This window comes from Saccoglossus kowalevskii, chromosome 16 (genome assembly GCF_978046115.1).
Source record: "Saccoglossus kowalevskii chromosome 16, keSacKowa6.1, whole genome shotgun sequence".
NCBI classification, from domain to species: Eukaryota; Metazoa; Hemichordata; class Enteropneusta; family Harrimaniidae; genus Saccoglossus; species Saccoglossus kowalevskii.
In genome coordinates, this window is record NC_140656.1 from 31,866,233 (window position 1) to 31,892,888 (window position 26,656).

A 26,656-nucleotide genomic window follows, 5' to 3' on the forward strand; every position below is an offset into this window, starting at 1 on the left:
CAAAGTTCGCTGTAACATAATTGTAAAAATATCATCGATGCTTAGAACGTCAGATTTTAATTATATTTTCTTATTTTTCAGATCTGAATGTATGGTGCTTGAGTTTCAGCGTGATCAAGCCAGGCGTGAGCTGAAGGACATGGAAGAGGATATTGCAAACAGAAAACAAACCATAAGAGCCCAGCAACAACAAAAAGAAAATTTCAGAGCTCAGCAACAACAAAAAGAGAAAGCCAAACCAAAACCGGATGACACAGGGATGACAGCTGCTGAGGTACGGGATATTACACTGCATGTCCCTCATCTCAACAACTGCTATATACCTGTGACATTCCCTATTTTATACTGGAATAGTCCATTCCATTGCATGATATTTAATGTTTTGTTAATATTGCCCTTGTTAATTTTTTTTTGTGTTGCCAAATTATGTAACCTTGTTACTAAAATTTCAACTACTGATTGCTGATTGTCAGCATTGCTTGGTTTGAAGAATACACAAAGCAAACTAAAATAATTGAAGATTTGTTCTTATTTGACAAAGATTGTATCATGTTTTACGGTAGAGATGCAGGTTCGTGGGCACTTGAGAGTGAAATTTTTTTTTTTTTTGCTTTTTGTTATCCAAACAGTCTTGGCTATAGGCTGTTAAAATTGTGTAGAATTGTGAATAGTGGAACATACTCAAAAGACGATTTTAAAATGTATATAACAAGTGCAAACATTCTCTTTTGAATGCTTAGCAAGATTTAGGAAACCTGTCAGGTAAACTGCATCTCTACCTTAATTGCTTTGCATGCATTGCAAGCTTGCTTATAAATACACATGCACAATTTTGTTTGTATTCCATCTGCTGCAGATTTTGTCCATTGTGAAAGAGAGAGACGACCTGAGAACCAGAGTGAGAAATGGAGAAGCAGAGATGTCACGTCTAGAGAGATCTGAACTTGAAAGACAATTGAGTGCTACAAAGGAGGAGCTCTTTAATGAACAAAAAAAGAATCGAGCAAAAGTAGACGCGATGCAAGAGGTAGGTTTACAGAACCAACAAATTTTACATGTTTATGTATGTTACTTGACCACAATTCATCATTCTATCTGCCTTGCATTGATTGGCTCATTTTGATCATTGAGAAGGTGACGAATCACCTCATAGCTTACACATGTGTTGCATTGTGGGTATTATATGGTGTTTAAAAATTGAATGAGTAATATTTGAGATTTTTAGTAGAATAGAGTGATTTGTGTGTGATTTGATGTGTACGGGATGTTGACCTGTTTTAATTACCTAGTCATTCATGTGTATATGAGAAAATTATAACCAACTTCAACAAGAGATTCTGTTCATTGTCCATTTCGTCACCTGCTCTCTGGGATATCGTATTCTCACATTATTTTGTCAGTGTCGGTAGCAATAACAAGATGTTTGTGAGAACACATTTCACATGAGAGGTATTTTGAGTTCAGTAAAATGGTTGGAATTAACGTGAGTGATTTCTTGTATATAAGAGCATTTCGAGTGAGAGGTTGTTGAATTATAAATAATCAACCTTTGTTTCCTGGAGTTCTTTGAAGAGATTTATTAAACTTATTCAAGTAGGAAAAATAAAAAAGGATGTGCAAAATACTGAGCCACTCTTGTGTATAGAAAAATTGTTTAAAAAATTAACTTTAGTAGGAACAAGAGCGTAGTCTAGACAGTCATGATGTAAATCTTATGATTAGTTTTACCTTATAGTAGCAACCTTCTGTTATGATTTGGTTTTAGTTTTTCTCTTAAGGTAATTTATAATTTAATCATGGTTTACTGATCCACAATACTGATTTAATATGATTTTAAAACTTATTTACAGATCAAAAACTTAGCAAAAAAAATTTAAAAAGTTATGCCTAGTATTGGTAGGATCTGCACCTGACAAAGGAGTTCTTTTACTGTAGAATACTTTATTTTTGCTTGGAATTTATTTTCGCTATTTTCGATGAAGGGATGATTCCGTGAAAATAAAATCCAGCGAATATACTTTTTTTCCTATATTTCACATTCAACTCATCAAAAATCAGTGAAAATGAATTCCATACAAAACACCCAAAAAGCTTTTTCAGCGAAAATTAATTCCAGCTAAAATAATGTATTCCACAGTATTTAATTTGAATTAAGGTTGAAAGAAAATTAACTGTAACCTTTACAGTAAATTAGTTTTTGCAGGTATCCAAGTCATTGTCATGAAATACAATTCACAGGCGAGTCGCATCATGGAGCTGTTCGCTGCGACGCCTGCGTCTGCAATTCGCTCCCCCTTCCACTTTTGCCAAAACCTTGTGTCTTGTGTCATTTATTGAAGCATTAACTTACTTTTAGCATATAATACCTGCGCTTTTGATAGACTGTAGCTAACTTCTTTGTTATGCTAATGAGGGGTAATTGTGTTACATACCTCACTAGATTTCATTACATATGGTATGTTAAGTTGTTAAGAACCTCAAAGTAACTTAATACATGCATGGTCCTCTCAATTAGCTAAAATTAGGTTCTTTTAACAGTTGTTTTTTCTTTTATAAAAAGCAGAATTAACATTTCTATGACTTGATATGTGATTGGTCATTTAGTAATGTTTTCTGTCTTTCATTTCTGACCTGGTGAACTGATTTGACATTTTCTATCATCAAATTGCCGGGGTGGTATGTCAGCATTCCAGGTCACGCTATGTTAAGAACATGATTAGTTTACATCAGACATTTGAGTGTGCGAGAGAGGTTAATTATTATATTAGGCAGCAGACAAACAAAATTATCTTCGCAGTTTGAATCCCATCTCTTTGACTCGTTTATTACTGTACTGTGACCTTGCCTTTTCTTGCAAACAAGTGCTACTTTAAACAAAAAATTTTAATTTAAAAACTCAAGAGATGAGGAAAATACGTCTTTGCAATGGACCAACAATTAAATATTCTTAGTAAATTCATTATTTTAAATATAGCGCTTACCAGTACACTATAGCCATATAAACTACTAGTATGTGGACCTTTGGTTTGTCCAAGACTTGTTTGTACATGCTATAGTAGATTTGTAGCATTCAAGTATCTATCTTTATTGGATACAAAAAAAGCTATGGTTAAACAGAGTTACTGATCTACTATCAAACACTGGCAAGTTTTAATAATACAGATAAAATCAAAACCATAAAAATATATAAACTCTATATAATTTTTTTATGCCAGTGAAAATCACTCGCATTGTCCTATGTGTTTATAAACAATTCATATACTTTTTTTCATTGAATAAAAGGTTTCTAATAAAAAAAAGACTGTCATTCAGTTCTTTCTAAGGTTTGTTTACTTTGATATAGTGAAGTACCATTGTAATCCCCTTGGACTTAAGTCTAATGACTACAAAAGCTTATAAACAACCTGTGTCGTAAATAAACATACGCACAAGCTGAAACATGGACCAACTGAAACATATTTGGAGTTCACGAATCAGTGAGCACTAACTGTCACTTGTTCAGACAGTGCATTCAGGCAGACACCACCGTTTAAGGAACTGCAAATTACCTGCTGCGTTGTTTGTGTTAAAATGGCTGATCATGAGAGTGGTAGGGATATTGTACTTGCAAGAACTGGTGTTAACATGAGTAATACGGTGAAAAAGATTCCTGGCTTTATGCCTAACAATTCGGTTGTGTACATTGTGGTAAGTTTTCATTAGTTTCTAGAAGAATATTATGGTGTGTGTGTTTAGATATGTTGTGGTGATCTGAGGCATGTGTGTGTGTGTTTGTAGATATGTTGTGTTGATATCTGTGGCCTGTGTGTCATAATAATAATAATTTTATGAACAAATATTTCATTCCTTGGAAAAGATAAAAAGGGTCATAAAATAAAATGTTACAAGAAGCAGTGACTCAAAACAACCTGTTGATTGTATCTTGTAATTGTTTTTTTATTAACACTAAACTTGACTTTGTTGATGAACTTATTTAATTTGCCATTCCTTAAATATATATATATATATATATATATATATATATATATATATATATATATATAATTGTTAAATTGAAATATTCAAAATATATTTATATTACATAAGGAAATACGAGTGAGTCTTAAGGTTTGATTACCTGGTATTTAATATTATTTCATTCAGTAATGAAGTTAGTGTTTGAACAGGTCTGAATGACACTAAAATAGCCATATTTAAGAAGATAAATGTATAACAATGTTGACAAATTCATTGTATCTACAATCACTTGCACTAAAACCAAAAAGTGACTAAAGCCAGAAGTGACAACACTGACATTCAATGTCTGTTGACTGGCACAAAAATTAAATAAAAACAACAAAAACTGAATCTTATTTTGCATGATTACAGGAAATGGAGGATACCAAACACAGACTTGAAGACAGTGAGTGTGCAAGACAACAGCTGGCAGACAAGGTGGCTACACTGCAAGCTAATGTAGAGGCTTTACAAGCTGAATCACACAAACAGTTACAGGTAAAATATGGGTATCCTTAAAGCTTGCATTTCAACAAGTCAGTGAAGTCACCATAGAAAAATTGTGTGATTGTTCAATTTTCATAGCGCATGTGTTTTTTTTTGACAGGTCATACAGGTCTTGATTTTTAGATTCTTTTGTGAAAAAGGGGTGAAAGCACCTGAGTTGTTGCTGTGTGACATGTTTGATATCCTCTCACAACTACATGTGATTTATACAACACATACTATTCATGGTTGGCACAAGATTTAACTATTACTATCATAATACTGCCGTCATGCATACAATGCATATTCTCATGATAATCTCATATTGCTACAGTTTCATCAGATTATTAGTTCATTTATAACTTTATAAATCTGAAACACAACTTTTTAAACATTCCAACAGGAGAAGAAAGAGATTTTTGATGGAGTGAAAGAAAGACTTGGCAAGGATTTGGCGAGTACGAGAATGGAGCTAGAACAGAGAAACAGACGTGTGTTAAGCTTAGAGAAAGACATGGCTGAGAAGGAAATGGTAAACAGGGCGCTTCAGGAACGTTTAATTGAATTACAGGCAGAAATGCAGCAGGAGACATACGCAAAGGAACGATTGATTGATGAAAAAGAGAGGCTGTTCAGAGCATCACAGACAGAGATGGAGATGACGCTGAATAATCTCAGGGAGGACTTTGAGAGAGAGAAAGCACAAGAACTTTTAGAGGTGAGAAATTTGGTCGAATTGAAATATATGTTTGACCATGCTAGATTGAAGCATGTGTTCTATTGAGCTTGGTTGAAACATCAGTTTGTGAAGCATGTGTTCGACCGAGCTTGGTTGAAACATCAGTTTGACCATGCTAGATTGAAGCATGTTTTCAATCGAGCTTGGTTGAAACATCAGTTTGTGAAGCATGTGTTCGACCGAGCTTGGTTGAAACATCAGTTTGACCATGCTAGATTGAAGCATGTTTTCAATCGAGCTTGGTTGAAACATCAGTTTGTGAAGCATGTGTTCGATCAAGCTTGGTTGAAACATTTGTTTGACCATGCTAGATTGAAGCATGTGTTCAATCGAGCTTGGTTGAAACATCAGTTTGTGAAGCATGTGTTCGACCGAGCTTGGTTGAAACATCAGTTTGACCATGCTAGATTGAAGCATGTTTTCAATCGAGCTTGGTTGAAACATCAGTTTGTGAAGCATGTGTTCGATCAAGCTTGGTTGAAACATTAGTTTGACCATGCTAGATTGAAGCATGTTTTCAATCGAGCTTGGTTGAAACATCAGTTTGTGAAGCATGTGTTCGATCAAGCTTGGTTGAAACATTTGTTTGACCATGCTAGATTGAAGCATGTGTTCTATTGAGCTTGGTTGAAACATCAGTTTGACCATGCTAGATTGAAGCATGTTTTCAATCGAGCTTGGTTGAAACATCAGTTTGTGAAGCATGTGTTCGATCAAGCTTGGTTGAAACATTAGTTTGACCATGCTAGATTGAAGCATGTGTTCAATCGAGCTTGGTTGAAACATCAGTTTGTAAAGCATGTGTTCGATCAAGCTTGGTTGAAACATTAGTTTGACCATGCTAGATTGAAGCATGTTTTCAATCGAGCTTGGTTGAAACATCAGTTTGTGAAGCATGTGTTCGATCAAGCTTGGTTGAAACATTTGTTTGACCATGCTAGATTGAAGCATGTGTTCTATTGAGCTTGGTTGAAACATCAGTTTGACCATGCTAGATTGAAGCATGTTTTCAATCGAGCTTGGTTGAAACATCAGTTTGTGAAGCATGTGTTCGATCAAGCTTGGTTGAAACATTAGTTTGACCATGCTAGATTGAAGCATGTGTTCAATCGAGCTTGGTTGAAACATCAGTTTGTGAAGTATGTGTTCGATCAAGCTTGGTTGAAACATTTGTTTGACCATGCTAGATTGAAGCATGTGTTCTATTGAGCTTGGTTGAAACATCAGTTTGTGAAGCATGTGTTCGACCGAGCTTGGTTGAAACATCAGTTTGACCATGCTAGATTGAAGCATGTGTTCAATCAAGCTTGGTTGAAAAATTAGTTTGACCATGCTAGATTGAAGCATGTGTTCAATCTAGCTTGGTTGAAACATCAGTTTGTGAAGCATGTGTTCGACCGAGCTTGGTTGAAACATCAGTTTGACCATGCTAGATTTAAGCATGTGTTCGATCGAGCTTGGTTGAAACATCAGTTTGTGAAGTATGTGTTCGATCAAGCTTGGTTGAAACATCAGTTTGACTGTGCTAGATTGAAGCATGTGTACTATTGAGCTTGGTTGAAACATCAGTTTGTGAAGCATGTGTTCGACCGAGCTTGGTTGAAACATCAGTTTGACCATGCTAGATTGAAGCATGTGTTCAATCAAGCTTGGTTGAAAAATTAGTTTGACCATGCTAGATTGAAGCATGTGTTCAATCTAGCTTGGTTGAAACATCAGTTTGTGAAGCATGTGTTCGACCGAGCTTGGTTGAAACATCAGTTTGACCATGCTAGATTTAAGCATGTGTTCGATCGAGCTTGGTTGAAACATCAGTTTGTGAAGTATGTGTTCGATCAAGCTTGGTTGAAACATCAGTTTGACTGTGCTAGATTGAAGCATGTGTTCTATTGAGCTTGGTTGAAACATCAGTTTGTGAAGCATGTGTTCGACCGAGCTTGGTTGAAACATCAGTTTGACCATGCTAGATTTAAGCATGTGTTCAATCGAGCTTGGTTGAAACATCAGTTTGTGAAGCATGTGTTCAATCAAGCTTGGTTGAAACATCAGTTTGACCATGCTAGGATAAAGCATGTGTTTGACTGGGCCAAGTTACTTTATCGTAATTATGATATGATTTGCATACATGGAATATGGCTGTGGTATATCTAAATTATATTGTCAGCACTTGTGATATGTAGATAAATAGTTAGAAGAAATAGATTACCGCAAACTGAAAACAATTACCGACAATGCGTCTCTTTCAGTTGAAGAATAAAATGGAAAGAGAGAGAAGAGATGAGATGGCAAAACAAGAAGACAAAATCGCTGAGCAGATGGCTGAGTCACAACAGAATATCAACGTAAGTACTGATGCTTGGTTCATAGAAAATTTTGGTGTACAACGAAAAGATTAGAGCACTTGACGATTTGTATAATTACTTTCTTATCTTGCAGGCAAAAGATGATGAACTTGAAATGGTTCGAGATAGACTACGTCAACAAGAAGATGCAACAAGAAATTTGGGTGAGAAAATGAGACTGGAAGCTAAAGAACAGGTATATACATTTCACTTATATATTTCTATTCATCGAGATATCAAGAATTGTCTAGAATTACTTCCTATAATACTGTGTAATTTGGTTCTAATTTCTGATCATCTTTATTTTAATCTGTACTTATCAAGTATCGAGAGGATGTAAACATTGATATCTTGGTAAGATCATTTGTACTGATCAAAAAACTGCATGTTTTAAAAACCCTTACACTTAGACATGTTATCTTTTTTTAAATCCATGATCTGCTTATGTCAGTATACTGCCCTCTATGTCAGACATGATCAAAGATTTCTCACTTGATTCTTGTGTACATTCTGTCCATGTTTCTTATATTGCACACATACCAAGTTGAATCTTTATGTTGCCTTGTTTTTTTTGGTGATCACAATATGTGCTACTTTGTACTAACTTCATGAAAGTCAAACCGTTACTATTGGGAGTATGAAATCACCAGATGTGCAACCCTTGGGGTCATACATCCTGGTATTATTGGGAGTATGAAATCACCAGATGTGCAACCCTTGAGGTCATACATCTTGGTACTATTGGAAGTATGAAATCACTAGATGTGCAACCTTTGAGGTCATACATCCTGGTATTATTGGAAGTATGAAATCACTAGATGTGCAACCTTTGAGGTCATACATCCTGGTATTATTGGGAGTATTAAATCACCAGATCTGCAACCCTTGAGGTCATACATCCTTGTACTATTGGGAGTATGAAATCACTAGATGTGCAACCTTTGAGGTCATACATCCTGGTACTATTGAGAGTATTAAATCACCAGATGTGCAACCTTTGAGGTCATACATCCTGGTATTATTGGAAGTATGAAATCACTAGATGTGCAACCCTTGAGGTCATACATCCTGGTATTATTGGGAGTATGAAATCACTAGATGTGCAACCCTTGAGGTCATACATCCTGGTATTATTGGGAGTATGAAATCACCAGATGTGCAACCCTTGAGGTCATACATCCTTGTACTATTGGGAGTATGAAATCACTAGATGTGCAACCCTTGAGGTCATACATCCTGGTACTATTGGGAGTATGAAATCACTAGATGTGCAACCTTTGAGGTCATACATCCTGGTACTATTGGGAGTATGAAATCACCAGATGTGCAACCCTTGAGGTCATACATCCTGGTACTATTGGGAGTATGAAATCACCAGATGTGCAACCCTTGGGGTCATACATCCTGGTACTATTGGGAGTATGAAATCACCAGATGTGCAACCCTTGAGGTCATACATCCTGGTACTATTGGGAGTATGAAATCACCAGATGTGCAACCCTTGAGGTCATACATCCTGGTACTATTGGGAGTATGAAATCACCAGATGTGCAACCTTTGAGGTCATACATCCTGGTACTATTGGAAGTATGAAATCACCAGATGTGCAACCCTTGAGGTCATACATCCTGGTACTATTGAGAGTATGAAATCACCAGATGTGCGACCTTTGAGGTCATACATCCTGGTACTATTGAGAGTATGAAATCACCAGATGTGCAACCCTTGAGGTCATACATCCTGGTAATATTGGGAGTATGAAATCACTAGATGTGCGACCTTTGAGGTCATACATCCTGGTACTATTGGGAGTATGAAATCACCAGATGTGCAACCTTTGAGGTCATACATCCTGGTACTATTGGAAGTATGAAATCACCAGATGTGCAACCCTTGAGGTCATACATCCTGGTACTATTGGGAGTATGAAATCACCAGATGTGCAACCTTTGAGGTCATACATCCTGGTACTATTGGAAGTATTAAATCACCAGATGTGCAACCCTTGAGGTCATACATCCTGGTACTGTTAAGAGTATGAAATCACCAGATGTGCGACCTTTGAGGTCATACATCCTGGTACTATTGAGAGTATGAAATCACCAGATGTGCAACCCTTGAGGTCATACATCCTGGTAATATTGGGAGTATGAAATCACTAGATGTGCGACCTTTGAGGTCATACATCCTGGTACTATTGAGAGTATTAAATCACCAGATGTGCAACCCTTGAGGTCATACATCCTGGTACTATTGGGAGTATGAAATCACTAGATGTGCAACCTTTGAGGTCATACATCCTGGTACTATTGAGAGTATGAAATCACTAGATGTGCAACCTTTGAGGTCTTACATCCTGGTACTATTGGAAGTATGAAATCACCAGATGTGCAACCCTTGAGGTCATACATCCTTGTACTATTGGGAGTATGAAATCAATAGATGTGCGACCTTTGAGGTCATACATCCTGGTACTATTGGGAGTATGAAATCACCAGATGTGCAACCCTTGAGGTCATACATCCTGGTACTATTGAGAGTATGAAATCACTAGATGTGCAACCTTTGAGGTCATACATCCTGGTACTATTGGAAGTATGAAATCACCAGATGTGCAACCCTTGAGGTCATACATCCTGGTACTATTGGGAGTATGAAATCACCAGATGTGCAACCTTTGAGGTCATACATCCTGGTACTATTAAGAGTATGAAATCACTAGATGTGCAACCTTTGAGGTCATACATCCTGGTACTATTGAGAGTATTAAATCACCAGATGTGCAACCCTTGAGGTCATACATCCTGGTACTGTTGAGAGTATTAAATCACCAGATGTGCGACCTTTGAGGTCATACATCCTGGTACTATTAAGAGTATTAAATCACCAGATGTGCAACCCTTGAGGTCATACATCCTGGTACTATTGGGAGTATGAAATCACTAGATGTGCAACCTTTGAGGTCATACATCCTGGTACTATTGAGAGTATGAAATCACTAGATGTGCAACCTTTGAGGTCATACATCCTGGTACTATTGGAAGTATGAAATCACCAGATGTGCAACCATTGAGTCATACATCCTGGTACTATTGAGAGTATGAAATCACTAGATGTGCAACCTTTGAGGTCATACATCCTGGTACTATTGGAAGTATGAAATCACCAGATGTGCAACCCTTGAAGTCATACATCCTGGTACTATTGAGAGTATGAAATCAATAGATGTGCAACCCTTGAGGTCATACATCCTGGTACTATTGGAAGTATTAAATCACCAGATGTGCAACCCTTGAGGTCATACATCCTGGTACTATTGGGAGTATGAAATCACCAGATGTGCAACCCTTGAGGTCATACATCCTGGTACTGTTGAGAGTATGAAATCACTAGATGTGCGACCTTTGAGGTCATACATCCTGGTACTATTAAGAGTATTAAATCACTAGATGTGCAACCCTTGAGGTCATACATCCTGGTACTGTTGAGAGTATGAAATCACTAGATGTGCGACCTTTGAGGTCATACATCCTGGTACTATTGAGAGTATTAAATCACCAGATGTGCAACCTTTGAGGTCATACATCCTTGTACTATTGGGAGTATGAAATCACCAGATGTGCAACCCTTGAGGTCATACATCCTGGTACTATTGAGAGTATGAAATCACTAGATGTGCGACCTTTGAGGTCATACATCCTGGTACTATTGAGAGTATTAAATCACCAGATGTGCAACCTTTGAGGTCATACATCCTTGTACTATTGGGAGTATGAAATCACCAGATGTGCAACCTTTGAGGTCATACATCCTTGTACTATTTGGAATATGAAATCACCAGATGTGCAACCCTTGAGGTCATACATCCTGGTACTGTTGAGAGTATGAAATCACTAGATGTGCGACCTTTGAGGTCATACATCCTGGTACTATTAAGAGTATTAAATCACTAGATGTGCAACCCTTGAGGTCATACATCCTGGTACTGTTGAGAGTATGAAATCACTAGATGTGCGACCTTTGAGGTCATACATCCTGGTACTATTGAGAGTATTAAATCACCAGATGTGCAACCTTTGAGGTCATACATCCTTGTACTATTGGGAGTATGAAATCACCAGATGTGCAACCCTTGAGGTCATACATCCTGGTACTATTGAGAGTATGAAATCACTAGATGTGCGACCTTTGAGGTCATACATCCTGGTACTATTGAGAGTATTAAATCACCAGATGTGCAACCTTTGAGGTCATACATCCTTGTACTATTGGGAGTATGAAATCACCAGATGTGCAACCTTTGAGGTCATACATCCTTGTACTATTGGGAGTATGAAATCACCAGATGTGCAACCTTTGAGGTCATACATCCTGGTACTATTGAGAGTATGAAATCACCAGATGTGCAACCTTTGAGGTCATACATCCTGGTACTATTGGGAGTATGAAATCACGCAAACCAGACTACTTTACACTTTTTACTTTCTAACTATATTTATTTTATTATTTCTCTTTATTTCTACTTTATTTGGTTTCTCACCTATATGTTATATTCCACATAATGATGCAGTTGCAAACAAAAAAAAGTTACTTAAGATAACATGTATTTTTCAAAACATTCAATAAATTATAGATTATTTTTTTAAGGATTATTGATGTTAATATCTGTATTGGTATAATGGGGTTGATAAGATATACTCTGTGACTCTCACTGTGTGTCTTTTTTGTAATTTCACTATCACAGTACATTCCGAAAATAATTTACGTATATTTTCAAATTTATTATTGATTAGAATACAAAGTAAACTATGTGCCTTCTCCTTCTCAGATAAGAAGTGCAATAGATAAGGAAAGGGAAATTTGGGAAAAGGAAATGGAACGTCATCTGTCCAGAGAGCAAGAGGCTTGGGAAGAAGAAGCAGTGAAGGCTAGTAGTAAACTTAAGGAGGACATTGATCATGAAAGACAACTTGTTTTACAACAACAAAATACTATATCCAGTCTTAGAGAGGTAAAAAAATCTTCACAATAGTGTGCATTAACCATTGTAAATGTAAATGTTATTCCTAATTTTAGAAGTCATTTATGAGTTATTATTTTGGTGTTTTTCCAGTAATTATTATTCAATTTTGACTAATATGTGAGAGAAGCTAAATAAAATATTGTGTGACCTGTAAAATTACTATATATCTCATTGTTTTAATGGGAAATTTGTGAAAATTTAAAACAGTGAATATTCTTCAAAATTTAAGTAGCATTGGTCATTAAAGATTTATTGTAACTAGGAGTGCTAAACACTGCCCTCAATAGGTAAGAGCAATAAATTCTTCTGTTTTCATTTCAAGATATTTTAATAGTAAACATAAAAACTAAAATGTGTTTATCATTACTCACTTCAGGAAATGGAAGGTTTGAGACAAGAGGTCCGTTCTTCGCATCGTGAAAAAATAGATGCAGTCACCAAGTCCAGAGAGGCTTCAAGAAAGGAAAAACAAGCAGAGTTGGATAAACTAAGAGACAAATTAACACAGGTAATGACAATGTTTGTGTTTTTTATCTTCACACCTTTGTGGAACCTTTGTCTGCATAGCGTTTATGTGATATTATCGGTTTCTGTTTCCACTAACATTAATTATTAGAATTTTTCTCATAATCATACTATGATTTTTACATCAAGAGAAAACTATTAATGCCACTCCTTTTCCTGAAGTAACAAAATACAGTCGTCGTAACAATACCGTTAGTTTGTTACCATGTTACCAATATCTGCTTTCCCATCATTGTTAATTGTATTCAACATCAATTCCAATATGTAACTATGGAATTAAGTTGCACTATACGAGTTCTGTCAGGTTTACATGTTATGGTAATGGTAGTTGGTTGTAAAATAACCATGGCAACTAAACTACATTTACATGCAGATAGGATTTATAGTTAGTTGAACTAATTTAATATTAGTAATTAGAATTTGCTCTATTAATTTTCCATCATTCTCATTGCATTATTTAAAGGGACATCAATCAATTTGTTGTCATTTCTCCCCCCCCCCCCAATACTGGGCCCATACGTGATACAATGAGTAGACACTTGGTGATGTCATGTAATACTGGGCCCATATGTGATACAATGAGTAGACACTTGATGTCAGGTAACACTGGACCCATATGTAATACAATGAGTAGACACTTGATGTCAGGTAACACTGGACCCATACGTGATACAATGAGTAGACACTTGGTGATGTCATATAATACTGTGCCCATATGTGATACAATGAGTGAACACATGGTGATGTCATGTAACACTGGACTCATATGTGATACAATGAGTAGACACTTGGTGATGTCAGGTAACACTGGACCCACATGTGATACAATGAGTAGACACTTGGTGATGTCATGTAACACTGGACTCATATGTGATACAATGAGTAGACACTTGGTGATGTCATGTAACACTGGACTCATATGTGATACAATGAGTAGACACTTGGTGATGTCATGTAACACTGGACTCATATGTGATACAATGAGTAAACACATGGTAATGTCATGTAACACTGGACCCAAATGTGATACAATGAGTAGACACTTGGTGATGTCATGTAACACTGGACTCATATGTGATACAATGAGTAGACACTTGGTGATGTCATGTAACACTGGACTCATATGTGATACAATGAGTAGACACTTGGTGATGTCATATAATACTGTGCCCATATGTGATACAATGAGTGAACACATGGTGATGTCATATAATACTGTGCCCATATGTGATACAATGAGTGAACACATGGTGATGTCATGTAATACTGTGCCCATATGTGATACAATGAGTGAACACTTGGTGATGTCATGTAATACTGGGCCCATATGTGATACAATGAGTAGACACTTGGTGATGTCATGTAATACTGTGCCCATATGTGATACAATGAGTGAACACTTGGTGATGTCATGTAACACTGGACCCATATGTGATACAATGAGTGAACACATGGTGATGTCATGTAACACTGGACCCATATGTGATACAATGAGTGAACACATGGTGATGTCATGTAACACTGGGCCCATATGTGATACAATGAGTAGACACTTGGTGATGTCATGTAATACTGTGCCCATATGTGATACAATGAGTGAACACTTGGTGATGTCATGTAACACTGGGCCCATATGTGATACAATGAGTTGACACTTGGTGATGTCATGTAACACTGGGCCCAAATGTGATACAATGAGTAAACACATGGTGATGTCATGTAACACTGGACCCATATGTGATACAATGAGTAAACACATGGTGATATCATGTAATACTGGGCCCATACGCGATACAATGAGTTGACACTTGGTGATGTCATGTAACACTGGGCCCAAATGTGATACAATGAGTAAACACATGGTGATGTCATGTAACACTGGACCCATATGTGATACAATGAGTAAACACATGGTGATATCATGTAATACTGGGCCCATACGTGATACAATGAGTTGACACTTGGTGATGTCATGTAACACTGGGCCCAAATGTGATACAATGAGTAAACACATGGTAATGTCATGTAACACTGGACCCACATGTGATACAATGAGTGAACACATGGTGATGTCATGTAACACTGGACCCATATGTGATACAATGAGTGAACACATGGTGATGTCATGTAACACTGGACCCATATGTGATACAATGAGTGAACACATGGTGATGTCATGTAACACTGGACCCATATGTGATACAATGAGTAAACACATGGTGATGTCTTGTAACACTGGACCCATATGTGATACAATGAGTAAACACATGGTGATGTCATGTAACACTGGACCCATATGTGATACAATGAGTGAACACATGGTGATGTCATGTAACACTGGACCCATATGTGATACAATGAGTGAACACATGGTGATGTCATGTAACACTGGACCCATATGTGATACAATGAGTGAACACATGGTGATGACATGTAACACTGGACCCATGTGATACAATGAGTGAACACATGGTGATGTCATGTAACACTGGACCCATATGTGATACAATGAGTGAACACATGGTGATGACATGTAACACTGGACCCATATGTGATACAATGAGTGAACACATGGTGATGTCATGTAACACTGGACCCATATGTGATACAATGAGTAAACACATGGTGATGTCATGTAAGCTTGTGGCAAATATTTATGATAATATTCTTCAAGTGAGTTTTTTGACAAACAAAAATGTATTTCATATAAGTCTCGGAGATGTTTCATGTACACATGTATTTATCATAACTTAAACTTACATTTTACCAAAAGGTTTTCATTTGTTTAATTTTGGTTCATTCTTACATAGATTTTAAAATACGAAAAATGTATCAGCTCATGGTTGTACCAGCATTATGGTTGCATTACTATATATGTCTTCAATAGTACTACACCACCACCCCCGCTCAACCACCCGCTCACTAATAGGTCCTAGAAAATGAGATATGAGATAAAATAGGTCAAATGTTTTACTACGAAAGGCGAAAAATCTTTTAATGTTGCTTTAGACGCTGACAATACCTCATGGCCATTACGATGATCAGTCAACTATAAAGTTAAATGGTGACAACGCTGGGATATTGATTCTTATGCATGGTCAAGTCATGTCTAGTATGGGCTACTTAGTTTTTTTATTTTCAAGTTTTAGACTGTATTGTGTTAAGAATTTAAAGAATTTAGATGATCTCTTGGTGTTGTATTGAAATGGCTGGTTATTTATTGGAGTTGTATAGCTCCATGGTTATTTGAATGCAGTGCCTTTAAATACTGTCAGGTTTTTATAATGGGTAACTTTGTGCTATACTAAGGTGTGTTGATGTTATGACTGTAACACATTGGTTTATGACGTTCGAAGTGACCCCCGTGTAGCAGTAATCGCCTTGTGTAAACATTTAGAGGGGCTTTGGTTGTCGTTTTGGACTTGTGCCAATGGTGTTATTGAGGTCATCGTCTGACTGGTGTGCTGATTGTTGTTTCACTGACACATCTGTGACTACTTCGTGTATATATCATCATGTGCTGGTAGGCTTCAGCTGTACAGAAATAACCACCACTCACAGAACAGCAACGTGGGATAATCAATTTTACAAGGATATATTTTGACCCCAAAAAAAACAAGTTTGTGGGTTGACAATGTAGTCTTCCTTCTGTGAACCGTGTGCAAGCGTGCAGTAACATTGGTTATAGTTAACTCACTAATGTTAGGTGTAAATAGTCAAACGCAAAAGCCGGTCTCAGTGAAATGGAGCTATCCAGTGGCACGAACAGTTGGGGACAACAAACATAATGACAGTCACACGTCTCTGGATCAATTTGTTGCTCTGGGTGGATTGTTGGTTTCCACCGCAGATGTATTAAAGTCGGCGACTATGACATTGGACAATGACGTAGGCAGCAGGCTTGGGCAGGTAATTGCAGACTGGTTTGTCCATGTTAACTATATATCTGTATAGATTACCTTATCAAATCTCAGGGCATTTAAACATCAAATTGATCAAAGTCTAAAATGGTTATTAAAAATCATCACTTATTGAATATAAAATGAGTTTTATCTCAGTTAAAAATTAAAATATTGCTGCAATTACATTCTCATACATGTGAATAGTATTTGTGATTATTTTCTTGATTTTAATATTAACATACCATTTCATTATTCTTAAAATAATATCCTTTAATCATTCCTCTGAGGTAACAGTTGTTGCAAAGAACAATGTATATATTGTGCTGAGAAACTAGATACACTGAGTACATTGCATTGTTGTTAAAACTGTCAAATTGTTGGTAACATCAATATTAAATACATTTAATAATTAGATTATTTGTCATTTTTGAATTTAAAATTTACAACTTAATCTTGGTAATAATTTTATTCTGTTTGTCAAATATTTCTGCTCATTTTAATAAAACTGTTCTGTAGTTGCGGTGTCATCTGTCATGATTATGGACATTTAATTTTCTTATCTAACATGAACGATGCCAAGTTTGATGTGAAAGTAAAATGTTCAATGTCACCAAAATATATACATTTATTCAAATATCAATTTATTCAAACATTACATAATAAAATAATTTTAGTTATATTTACTTCATTTCTGTATTGTAACCAAGGTTACTGAAATTAACTCTGCAAAAAGGAAAACATCTTATATAAAATATGCAAATCATTTCACCTTTATATTTCCTGCAGGTACAAATGTTATGAATTCTTCATTTGTTATCATTTCACATTGTAAACATTTTTAAAATGACAGAGCAAGTACAAATTATTCAAATAATTCTTGATGTCTGTGATGTTAACATTTACAAAATTCCACATGGTTGAGAAAGTATCAATTATTCAAATAATTCTTGATGTCTGTGATGTTAACATTTACAAAATTCCACATGGTTGTGAAAGTATCAATTATTCAAATAATTCTTGATGTCTGTGATGTTAACATTTACAAAATTCCACATGGTTGTGAAAGTATCAATTATTCAAATAATTCTTGATGTCTGTGATGTTAACATTTACAAAATTCCACATGGTTGTGAAAGTATCAATTATTCAAATAATTCTTGATGTCTGTGATGTTAACATTTACAACATTCCACATGGTTGTGAAAGTATCAATTATTCAAATAATCCTTGATGTCTGTGATGTTAACATTTACAAAATTCCACATGGTTGTGAAAGTATCAATTATTCAAATAATTCTTGATTTCTGGAATATTTTCGGTAACAAAACGTTGACTGTTTGAGTCGGCCATTGTTGTTCGTTTTGCAGTACCGGCATAAATCTATGTTGCACGGTCGCATAAATCAAACCATTGTATTACTATAAGCTGTGTATATATTCAATTCAGTGATGATTATTTCTATCTTTTATTTTAACAGGTACTTTATAATTTTAGATTGTACAATAATTTCCACATCGAAAATTCATTTTTCAGTAATTTGAGAGTTGTATATTGGTTTCTAAACAAATCTTGAAATACTAAATTATGTGTATATCTTTTCACAATAACATCTCTTGAATGTGAAGTTACCGTGGTTTAATTATTTATGCTAAAACATTAATTGTTATGCCGTGTGTCATGTTAGATGTGGGTCCCATGCAACGCATGAGTAAAATTTCATTGTTTGGATTTGAATTAATGATGTCTCTTAGTTACTAGGTCACTTGTGAAAGATAAAAAGTTATAATATACACAGAAAAAACATTATAATGCTTCTCACTTTTTCTCAAATATAATCTGATATTCCTATTAGAGTGTAAATAAAAGTAAAGAAAATAAATTAATCAACAGACCACTTATATATCTCTGCTTCATAACCATTGCAATGGTCTAAACATTACCTACAGTGCCACAAGTTTTAAATCTGTGATTAGATTCCAAGGTATGAATGGAATCTTTTTGTAAAACATCTGTCTTTGACATACATAGGAAAAGATTGATGAAGACTTGTACCTGCCCTGGGCTATAACAACCTTAATATTTAAATTGATGCCAACCTGCAGTCACCTACATGCATCCCATGTGTTTGCCAATTATCATAGTAAACCTGGCTTGTGTTACTAAAATATTTAATGTCAACTGATAACAATATAATTGCTATGGTGAGACGATTAAAAATACTGTGCTTTTGTAATCTTGAGATTTACCCATAAATTGGATTGGAATGTAAAACAACAGTTGTCTCTGTTTAATACAATGTATTCTTAGTCCTTGGTATCTTACAGTTTATTAGAGGCCCCTGTTTTATGACTGTTTCTACCTTTACATACTGCAAAGCCATATTAAAAAAATACAATGAATTCAACTGTAAATTATACAAGACAAGCCGGGCAACATAGATGTGCTGATTTATTTGTTGAATGTTTTGTCAGGTTTGTGAACAGTAAAACCTGTTCAATCCTAACACGGTGTAACTGGAAAGCAAATAAAAGCATTTTGTCTAATTTGTTCTAACCAGACTTGCTTGTATATAGAACAGCTTTTTACGATTCAGACTAGTTTCCTTTGTCTCCAGTTTGTTATTGAATATCACTGTTTTCTCAGTAAACCTGATTTTCGTCTGAGTAGGTCATCAAACCCGCCATTTTGTTTCTCTCTAAAAAAAGAATTAAAACGCAATGTAATGTAAACAGATGTTGGGTGAGGTTAAGGCCAGATGCTTTTAATTTTTTTGTCGGTGTGGACATCAAATGACAATGCCATGTTAGTTCTCATGAGATCAGCAACCAATCATAACTCATGTTACAGGCCACTTTCTCGTGGTTGACAAGAAACAACTCTGTAATTTATGTAAGCACAATATAGTATTGTCGGAGCAAATATGGAAATCTTTATACTTGTCAGTTTTACAACAAAAAACAAAATAATTTGTGTGATAATGACCAGTATAACTTGGCACACCTTGCATTTGGTAATTTGCTGAGTAATGCTTGGATTATCTGGTATATCTTGCATTTGTTCGTAACTCTGCTGGGTAGTGCTTGGATCGATATTCTCAGTAACGAAATATTGTTGGACATTTGATTGACATAAAGTTCAGTCCAGTTCAGTTGACATCTTACAGTAATCGTGTAATGGCACAGTTTGTGTCATGTTTGTGATTATCACCATGGTTACAATAGTTACACATCAGGTTTATTTATTTTTACAGGCATTTTAACCCTTTAATTGTCAAAGTCTAATTTTGTCGCCAAAAATACAGATTTTTTTTTTTATTTTGTCTAGACCTTATTTATCCAATAAATGGTCAGGTCTACTTGGTTCAAAAAGAAAATTATTGAAAAACTCAACCAAAATAAAAAAAACCTGATCAAAATCGACATTCAAGAACTACATGATGTTAACATGAAGCAATGATTTAATATGACAACTGTTGTATTGATTGCTGTCAAGTAGGATCACTTATGACATAAGCTAATTAGTCCAAAGCTGTAATTTCCATGGTAACCATGATAAGCACAAAGAATTGCAAGTCATCAGCTTTTCTCTCATATATCTATATTGATCCATAGTATAACTTTTTATCAGATCATATCTCTAACTGTCACCTTATTTAATAAAATATGTACTGTGTGGTTTATTTATATTTTGTCATCAGATACAGACTTGTATCTTTTTAAAGAAACTAATTTAATTTTGTGAACAAATTACAAAAGATTTTTCTTTAGTTTGTGTTGCACATTAAGTTTAATATTAAAGCTTTAAATGCAGTAAATGATGAATTTTATAAACTTTGAAAATAAACTATACCATACTCGCCTAAATTAACACACAAAGTACTCAGCTCACAAAATCATGGTTTTTAGGGGGGTGGGCGCTTAGTCGAGCACCCCACAATTGCCCAAACGACAAAGATTAAGGGGATCAGTATGTGTTTTTTGGTGGAACCAAAATTGAGAAATGATTTACTTGTCAGTGATTTCTAAGACACATTTATGACAGAACTGATCAGATGTAGAGCACCCTCTGGTGACATTGATTGCACCGTAAACAAGAATTTAATAATTCTTTGCAGGAAAAAATGAAAGATGTTGACAAGCTGAGAGAAAAGCTGCGCAGTCAGGATGACGAACTGATTCAGCTTAGATCAGACGTTCGATCTCATGCCCAGAAAGAAAAAGAAATTATGGTGCAGTCTGAAAGACATGAAAAAAGTCTTATTATGGAGATCAATGAAGAGTGTAAAAAGACCACCAACGTGACAGGCGGCACACCTAGAAAGGTTCCTGTGACTTCGTAAGTTGAAATATATAATCAATACTGTTTTTCTCAGAAGGTTGTACGTGAAACTGGTCAGATTTTAAATTGTAGTCAGGAACCTGCCAGGTGTTGTTAGATTACAGTATAAATATTGTAATCCATACGTATCACTATGTAAAATGATATTAGTAGTGCGTGTCAGTCGTCAATATATTTGTATATGATTGGCAGTGTGTGAAAGACACCACTGGTTTTAACTCTCATTGAATACAATAGTGTGGATATTTACTCGGTTTCAAATTATCTGTACTTTATTAAAATTGAGTTAATTTCACAAGAGGGAAAACATAAAAAAATTATTTCATTTTGAGTTACATTTTGAGGTTCATTATGATCAACCATAAAATGGCTGCTGAATCTTGATAATTTATAATTGAATTCTAATTTAATTTCACATTACCACATGGATTTCATTTTAAACATCTCGTTGATTTTTTTTGTCTATTTTATTTTATATCATTAATTTAACTATACATCCATTACATTTTGACGATCACAAGTTCTGCCACTTTTCAATTCCAATAGCCACTGCCAAATTATGTCCAGCGTTATTACCAAAGAAATTATAGGCATTTATGAAAGTGTGCAAAATTTCCCCCAAAATTCAAATGCGTATGGCATAATGACAGCGCTTTAATATATTTTTTGTCTAGCAGCAGTAAATCTGATCGGCCTCCATCGGTTAATGGTTCACCAACTAAGAGTCCAAAGCTTGGACGTAGTCCCATGAAACCACAAGTGAGCCAGGCTATGAGTAATCTTAAAAGCACAAATGAAGAATTACGACTACACCTGCAGGATATGCGACGTGAATTGGAGAAAGAAAAGAAGAATAGTGCAAAAGTTAGAAAAGAGAAGGTAGGTGCCGATTGGTTGAACAGTGTCATGTGATCTCAAAACAAATTCTAATTGGCTCTTTATGTGAAACATTGATAGAACTGTGTCCTGATAATTCAGATTTGTATATCAGTATGTAACATACCCTTCTATATTTTTACAACTATGGTATCATCTATTTTTTTATTGTGAATGAGGCTACACTGCAATAAATAATGTAATTAAGTGTGCAAATGTTTGCTGCTATTATTATATAAAGCTAAACTTGTAAGTTAATATTGTAGTATGCATGTTGTACTGTCTCTGTTGGAATGACTTTAAAGGCGAGAAACATTGCAGTCATTCTGAATTCTGTGAAGAGATGATCCTGTCTTACTTTTAACAATTTGAATTTAACACTACTCATCGATATCCCCTATTTGAAATCAAAAATATCTACCATGTTCAGACTTGTGTTCTGTGATATTATAATGCAGTTTTTGTTTGACTTTTATCTGTTTTCAAACCTTCTTGGCACATGGAATAAGTAACTAAGTAAGAAAAATTACTTTCAGAAGTTGTTTTGAAATTATTGAAATTTTGCCGGTTTTCACCAAAAAAGAAGCTGCATTTTTTTTTAATATTTGGAGCCAGATTTGTGTCCAAAATTAAAAATTTTAAAAAAAATACACTACAATGTTGCACCAAATTTTTTGATGGAAAAAATTACTTCAGTCCAAGATGAATACAAGAAAGTTAAAATAAATCTCAGAGATGAAAACATTTTAGCACACTGGACTGGACAACAGAGCTTTAAGTCACTTAACAATGGATTTAAGATTATCTATATTCTGTTGTCTTTGTGCAATAAAATATTTCTGTGCTGCTCTGCGTTGTAAAGACGATGTATATGTTATGCTAGGTGCATAAGAACAAAGCAAAATGTCTAGTTTGATAATGCTGCAGTTGTCACATCGCGTCTGGTTTGACATGTGTTTCATACGACATATAAAACGCATTTAAAACTTGACATCTACTGATGGCAACTGTGGTCATACATCATACACTGCTCCACCCTCTTAAACTATTTCTGTAATACAAAAGTTAAGCTCTCTTTTTTCATCTTTTCTTCTTCGCACATCTTATCTTTCCATTCCACCACAGGAGGCCGACTTGAAACGTCTCCGTGTGCAGCTTGACCGAGGCAAAAATGGTGAAATGGAGGCGCTGCGAGATAGGCTTGTTAAAGTGAGCATTTTTAAAATAACTACTTGTTTATAAATGTGCATTTGTTTGTTTGTTTGTTGCATAGTATTAAAGTGCCTGTGAAATGCCTGCTATTTTTTGTCCAAAATCATTTATTGGAACATCAATATTATTTTCTAGGTTTTATGTACAAAATATATTTTTAATGTGAAAAAATAGGTTTCAAATTCAACACCAATTTTATTTTGATGTATTTTAAAACAAGGCTTCTCATTAGCTTCTCATTTGCATACCCAAATACCCCTTGTGACGTATGCACGGGAACTTGCTGGCCAGAGTGCATTGTCTGTGACTAAATTGATACTCATGTACTTGTTCTTCAACGAAGTGTAGACACATATTATGAACACATATTTTCATGTTTATCATATGTGGTTGAGTTTCATACAAAATATGTCCCTTCTAGCACAGCTGGTCTCTGCAATCAGTGGCATACTACACAATCACAGTCACTTGTAGGGTAGTCAATGAAATCGGTTGAAGTGCCGACATCTATTGCCATGGAACTCTCCATGATCTCTATGTCTATGTCATTGATTTTACGTCTACTGATGTCACACCTTTGGATCATTTGTAAACACACAAATTCTCACACTTTTACGATATACATTGCTGCATCTGCCAGCAACACAATGTTTCAAAAAAAAAGCATCGATCCAAACATATAAATCGTTAATAGTATCGTTAAATGACGCAGTATTATAAAGTACATGTATAGCGCAAGAGTATGGCCTCCTCTCGTATTTTGGCGATTCGTGACGCACTTTTACATTGACTACGTTGAGTCGGAAAGCCAGAACAGTTCTTTGTTTCAGGATAGGTGGGCATAGCAACAACACAATAAATATAACAATCCACATGGGTATTTCACAGGCACTTTAAGTAATTCCTGTTTTCTATAATTTAGTGAAATTGTGTTTATTGTTTGGTGGTGGTTGTGGTAGTCGTTTCCTATAAACAAATGTAAATGCTGAAAGAATAGATTGAATGTTTACTTTTTTTTCAATTTTAAAATATTATAAATGTGATCAAGTTTATTTTCTTCTATTTCACTATAAGTACGGATGTTTAATATATGGAAATGGTATTATTTCTTCATTTTTTTGTTAATTTTTTACTTTTATCATTGAATTATTCAGATGAAATTTTTTTAGTTATTGATCCAAGAATATAATATTCTGAGCTTTAAGCTGCTATAAAACTTTTTTTTTTAGAAAGAGTACAGATGGTATATACATTGTAGATCAAAGAAAAATTACTTAATTGGATATTGTAATTAAAGATAATTGTAAAACTTATTTACAGGAACATCTTGAAGAGTTAAATAAACTACAGAAAGCGGTTGGCAAAGATGATTCAACGCTACATCGTGAAATTATGAGTAAAGACAACGAGTTAAAAGAAATTGCACGTAATATGAACCACTGGAAAGAGGAAACAGCTCAGAAAATGGCAAGAAAATTTGAAGAAGAACTCAACAAAGAAGTCAATAGGTAAAAATATCTTATTTTTCCTTTATTTTTCCATTATGTGATGTAATATTTTGTGTTGTATGTCCATTATTGAAACGAAATAAAAATATTGTTTAAATAAAATAAAAAAAAAAAAAAAAAAATATCTTCATCCTCCACAAGGTTTCTTTTTTGTACTTTGTACATAATTAATGGTCTGTGTTTGTAAATTCCCTGGAGTTCAGTTCGAATATCTAATCATTTCCACCACTTTATTTCGCATCATTTATCTGATTTTATGTCATTTTTGCTTTATACTCCAATGATGACTGACATAGTCTGACTCGTATTGTCCATTTTTGATAACAAAACTCAATGATTATCAATGCATTATTAGAAGTTGTTTTCTTGAAATTCATATTACATTTTTCCTGATATCATTTCTAAAGTTTCATTGGAGTCTTGAAACTAATCAAAATATTTTATTATTAAAATTTGTACAAATTAGATGTTAAGTACATTCTGTATTTGCTCTATTAAAAGCACATTTTTACTTGAAGAACATAAATCAGTTTGGCTGTATACTAAATTATTGAGATATGTATTTATTATGACCACAGTAAAATGTGTTATTTTACGTAAGGGTAAGTGCTGCTAATGGAGTGAATACAGTATGTACTTAACATCTGATTTGCAATGGTTTTCAGGACAGGAAAGTTGGTTGCTTGTTTGAATTTCATTTTCCAGTGTTTTCAGATAATGTTTTAACAATTCGTGCCATCAAATATTTCCTGTTATTTGCACATATTCACATACTAGCCCTGAGATCTTGATAAAGCTTTATGAATGATCTCAATTCACAGTGACTATTACATTATTAGCAGCAATTTAATATTTCTTTTGTTTTGTTTTCCACTAAGGCGAATGAAAGAGTCATCTCGTAAAATGGAAACTATGTTCAAATCTCAACTATCTGATCAACAGAGACAAATAGAAAAACTTGAAAGAGATTTGCGACGTGCTAGGGCTGTAAGTATCCTTGTGTTCTTTTCTTAATGACACTTCTCTATGACTTTTACTCTATTTTATAAATATTATAGATATCATGTCATAAAAATGATAAAACAATACAACTATAAAAGACTTGTTTACTTTAGACAAACCTGTTTTAATTGTCACCAACTTTATATAAAAGTTCACCTTCCCATATTGACCACTTCTTTTTTTGTTGCTACAGGATCAAAGTTCAGCAAGTTTTAGCAGTTCAGCTTCACAAAACAGTGAGACAAGCACTATCAGATTATTGCGTCACCTACAGGAAAGAGTTAAACATCTCAGGGAAGAAAATATGGCTCTACGTCGTAGTGGTTATAGTATGAGTGGACAGAGTGATAGTGGTACCATGGAAGATTTGACACCACTCGCTTCTTCTGGTATGGAAATGGTACGTATCCTAATGGAAGAGTACTGTATACGATTTTTGATATTACACAATTATGTTATTTTCATGTGATGTCATAAAGTTAATTATTCATCGTATTTGACTAATGATGTTACTATCATTGCGTAAAAAGTGATTAGTGAATTATTCATGGAAACGTTTAGATAAACTAGAACAATGAGTTGAGTTGTATTTATAACTGTTATGACATTGAAATATTTTTGCAAAGGCTTTGCAGTAAACTTGTTTTTCATAGCCTGAACAGTGTTTATGTTTACCTCAGTTTTATTTTAATACAATTTTGTAATTG

General features: G+C 34.8%; 1 protein-coding gene across 4 annotated transcripts in view; it reads left to right on the plus strand.

Moving 5' to 3' along the window:
• The window catches only part of LOC100376122 (uncharacterized), a 173,846-nt gene that overhangs the window by 142,881 nt on the left and 4,309 nt on the right, over positions 1 to 26,656 (plus strand). For all 4 annotated transcript variants that reach the window (XM_085491375.1, XM_085491373.1, XM_085491374.1 and 1 more), the window contains exons 15-28: positions 82 to 274; positions 857 to 1,027; positions 4,369 to 4,494; positions 4,886 to 5,200; positions 7,468 to 7,563; positions 7,658 to 7,759; positions 12,392 to 12,574; positions 12,963 to 13,094; positions 21,128 to 21,348; positions 22,026 to 22,230; positions 23,353 to 23,436; positions 24,760 to 24,947; positions 25,826 to 25,934; positions 26,143 to 26,349. In XM_085491375.1, the coding sequence (XP_085347501.1) occupies positions 82 to 274; positions 857 to 1,027; positions 4,369 to 4,494; positions 4,886 to 5,200; positions 7,468 to 7,563; positions 7,658 to 7,759; positions 12,392 to 12,574; positions 12,963 to 13,094; positions 21,128 to 21,348; positions 22,026 to 22,230; positions 23,353 to 23,436; positions 24,760 to 24,947; positions 25,826 to 25,934; positions 26,143 to 26,349 (2,332 nt within the window). The remainder of the gene's footprint in view (positions 1 to 81; positions 275 to 856; positions 1,028 to 4,368; positions 4,495 to 4,885; positions 5,201 to 7,467; positions 7,564 to 7,657; positions 7,760 to 12,391; positions 12,575 to 12,962; positions 13,095 to 21,127; positions 21,349 to 22,025; positions 22,231 to 23,352; positions 23,437 to 24,759; positions 24,948 to 25,825; positions 25,935 to 26,142; positions 26,350 to 26,656) is intronic.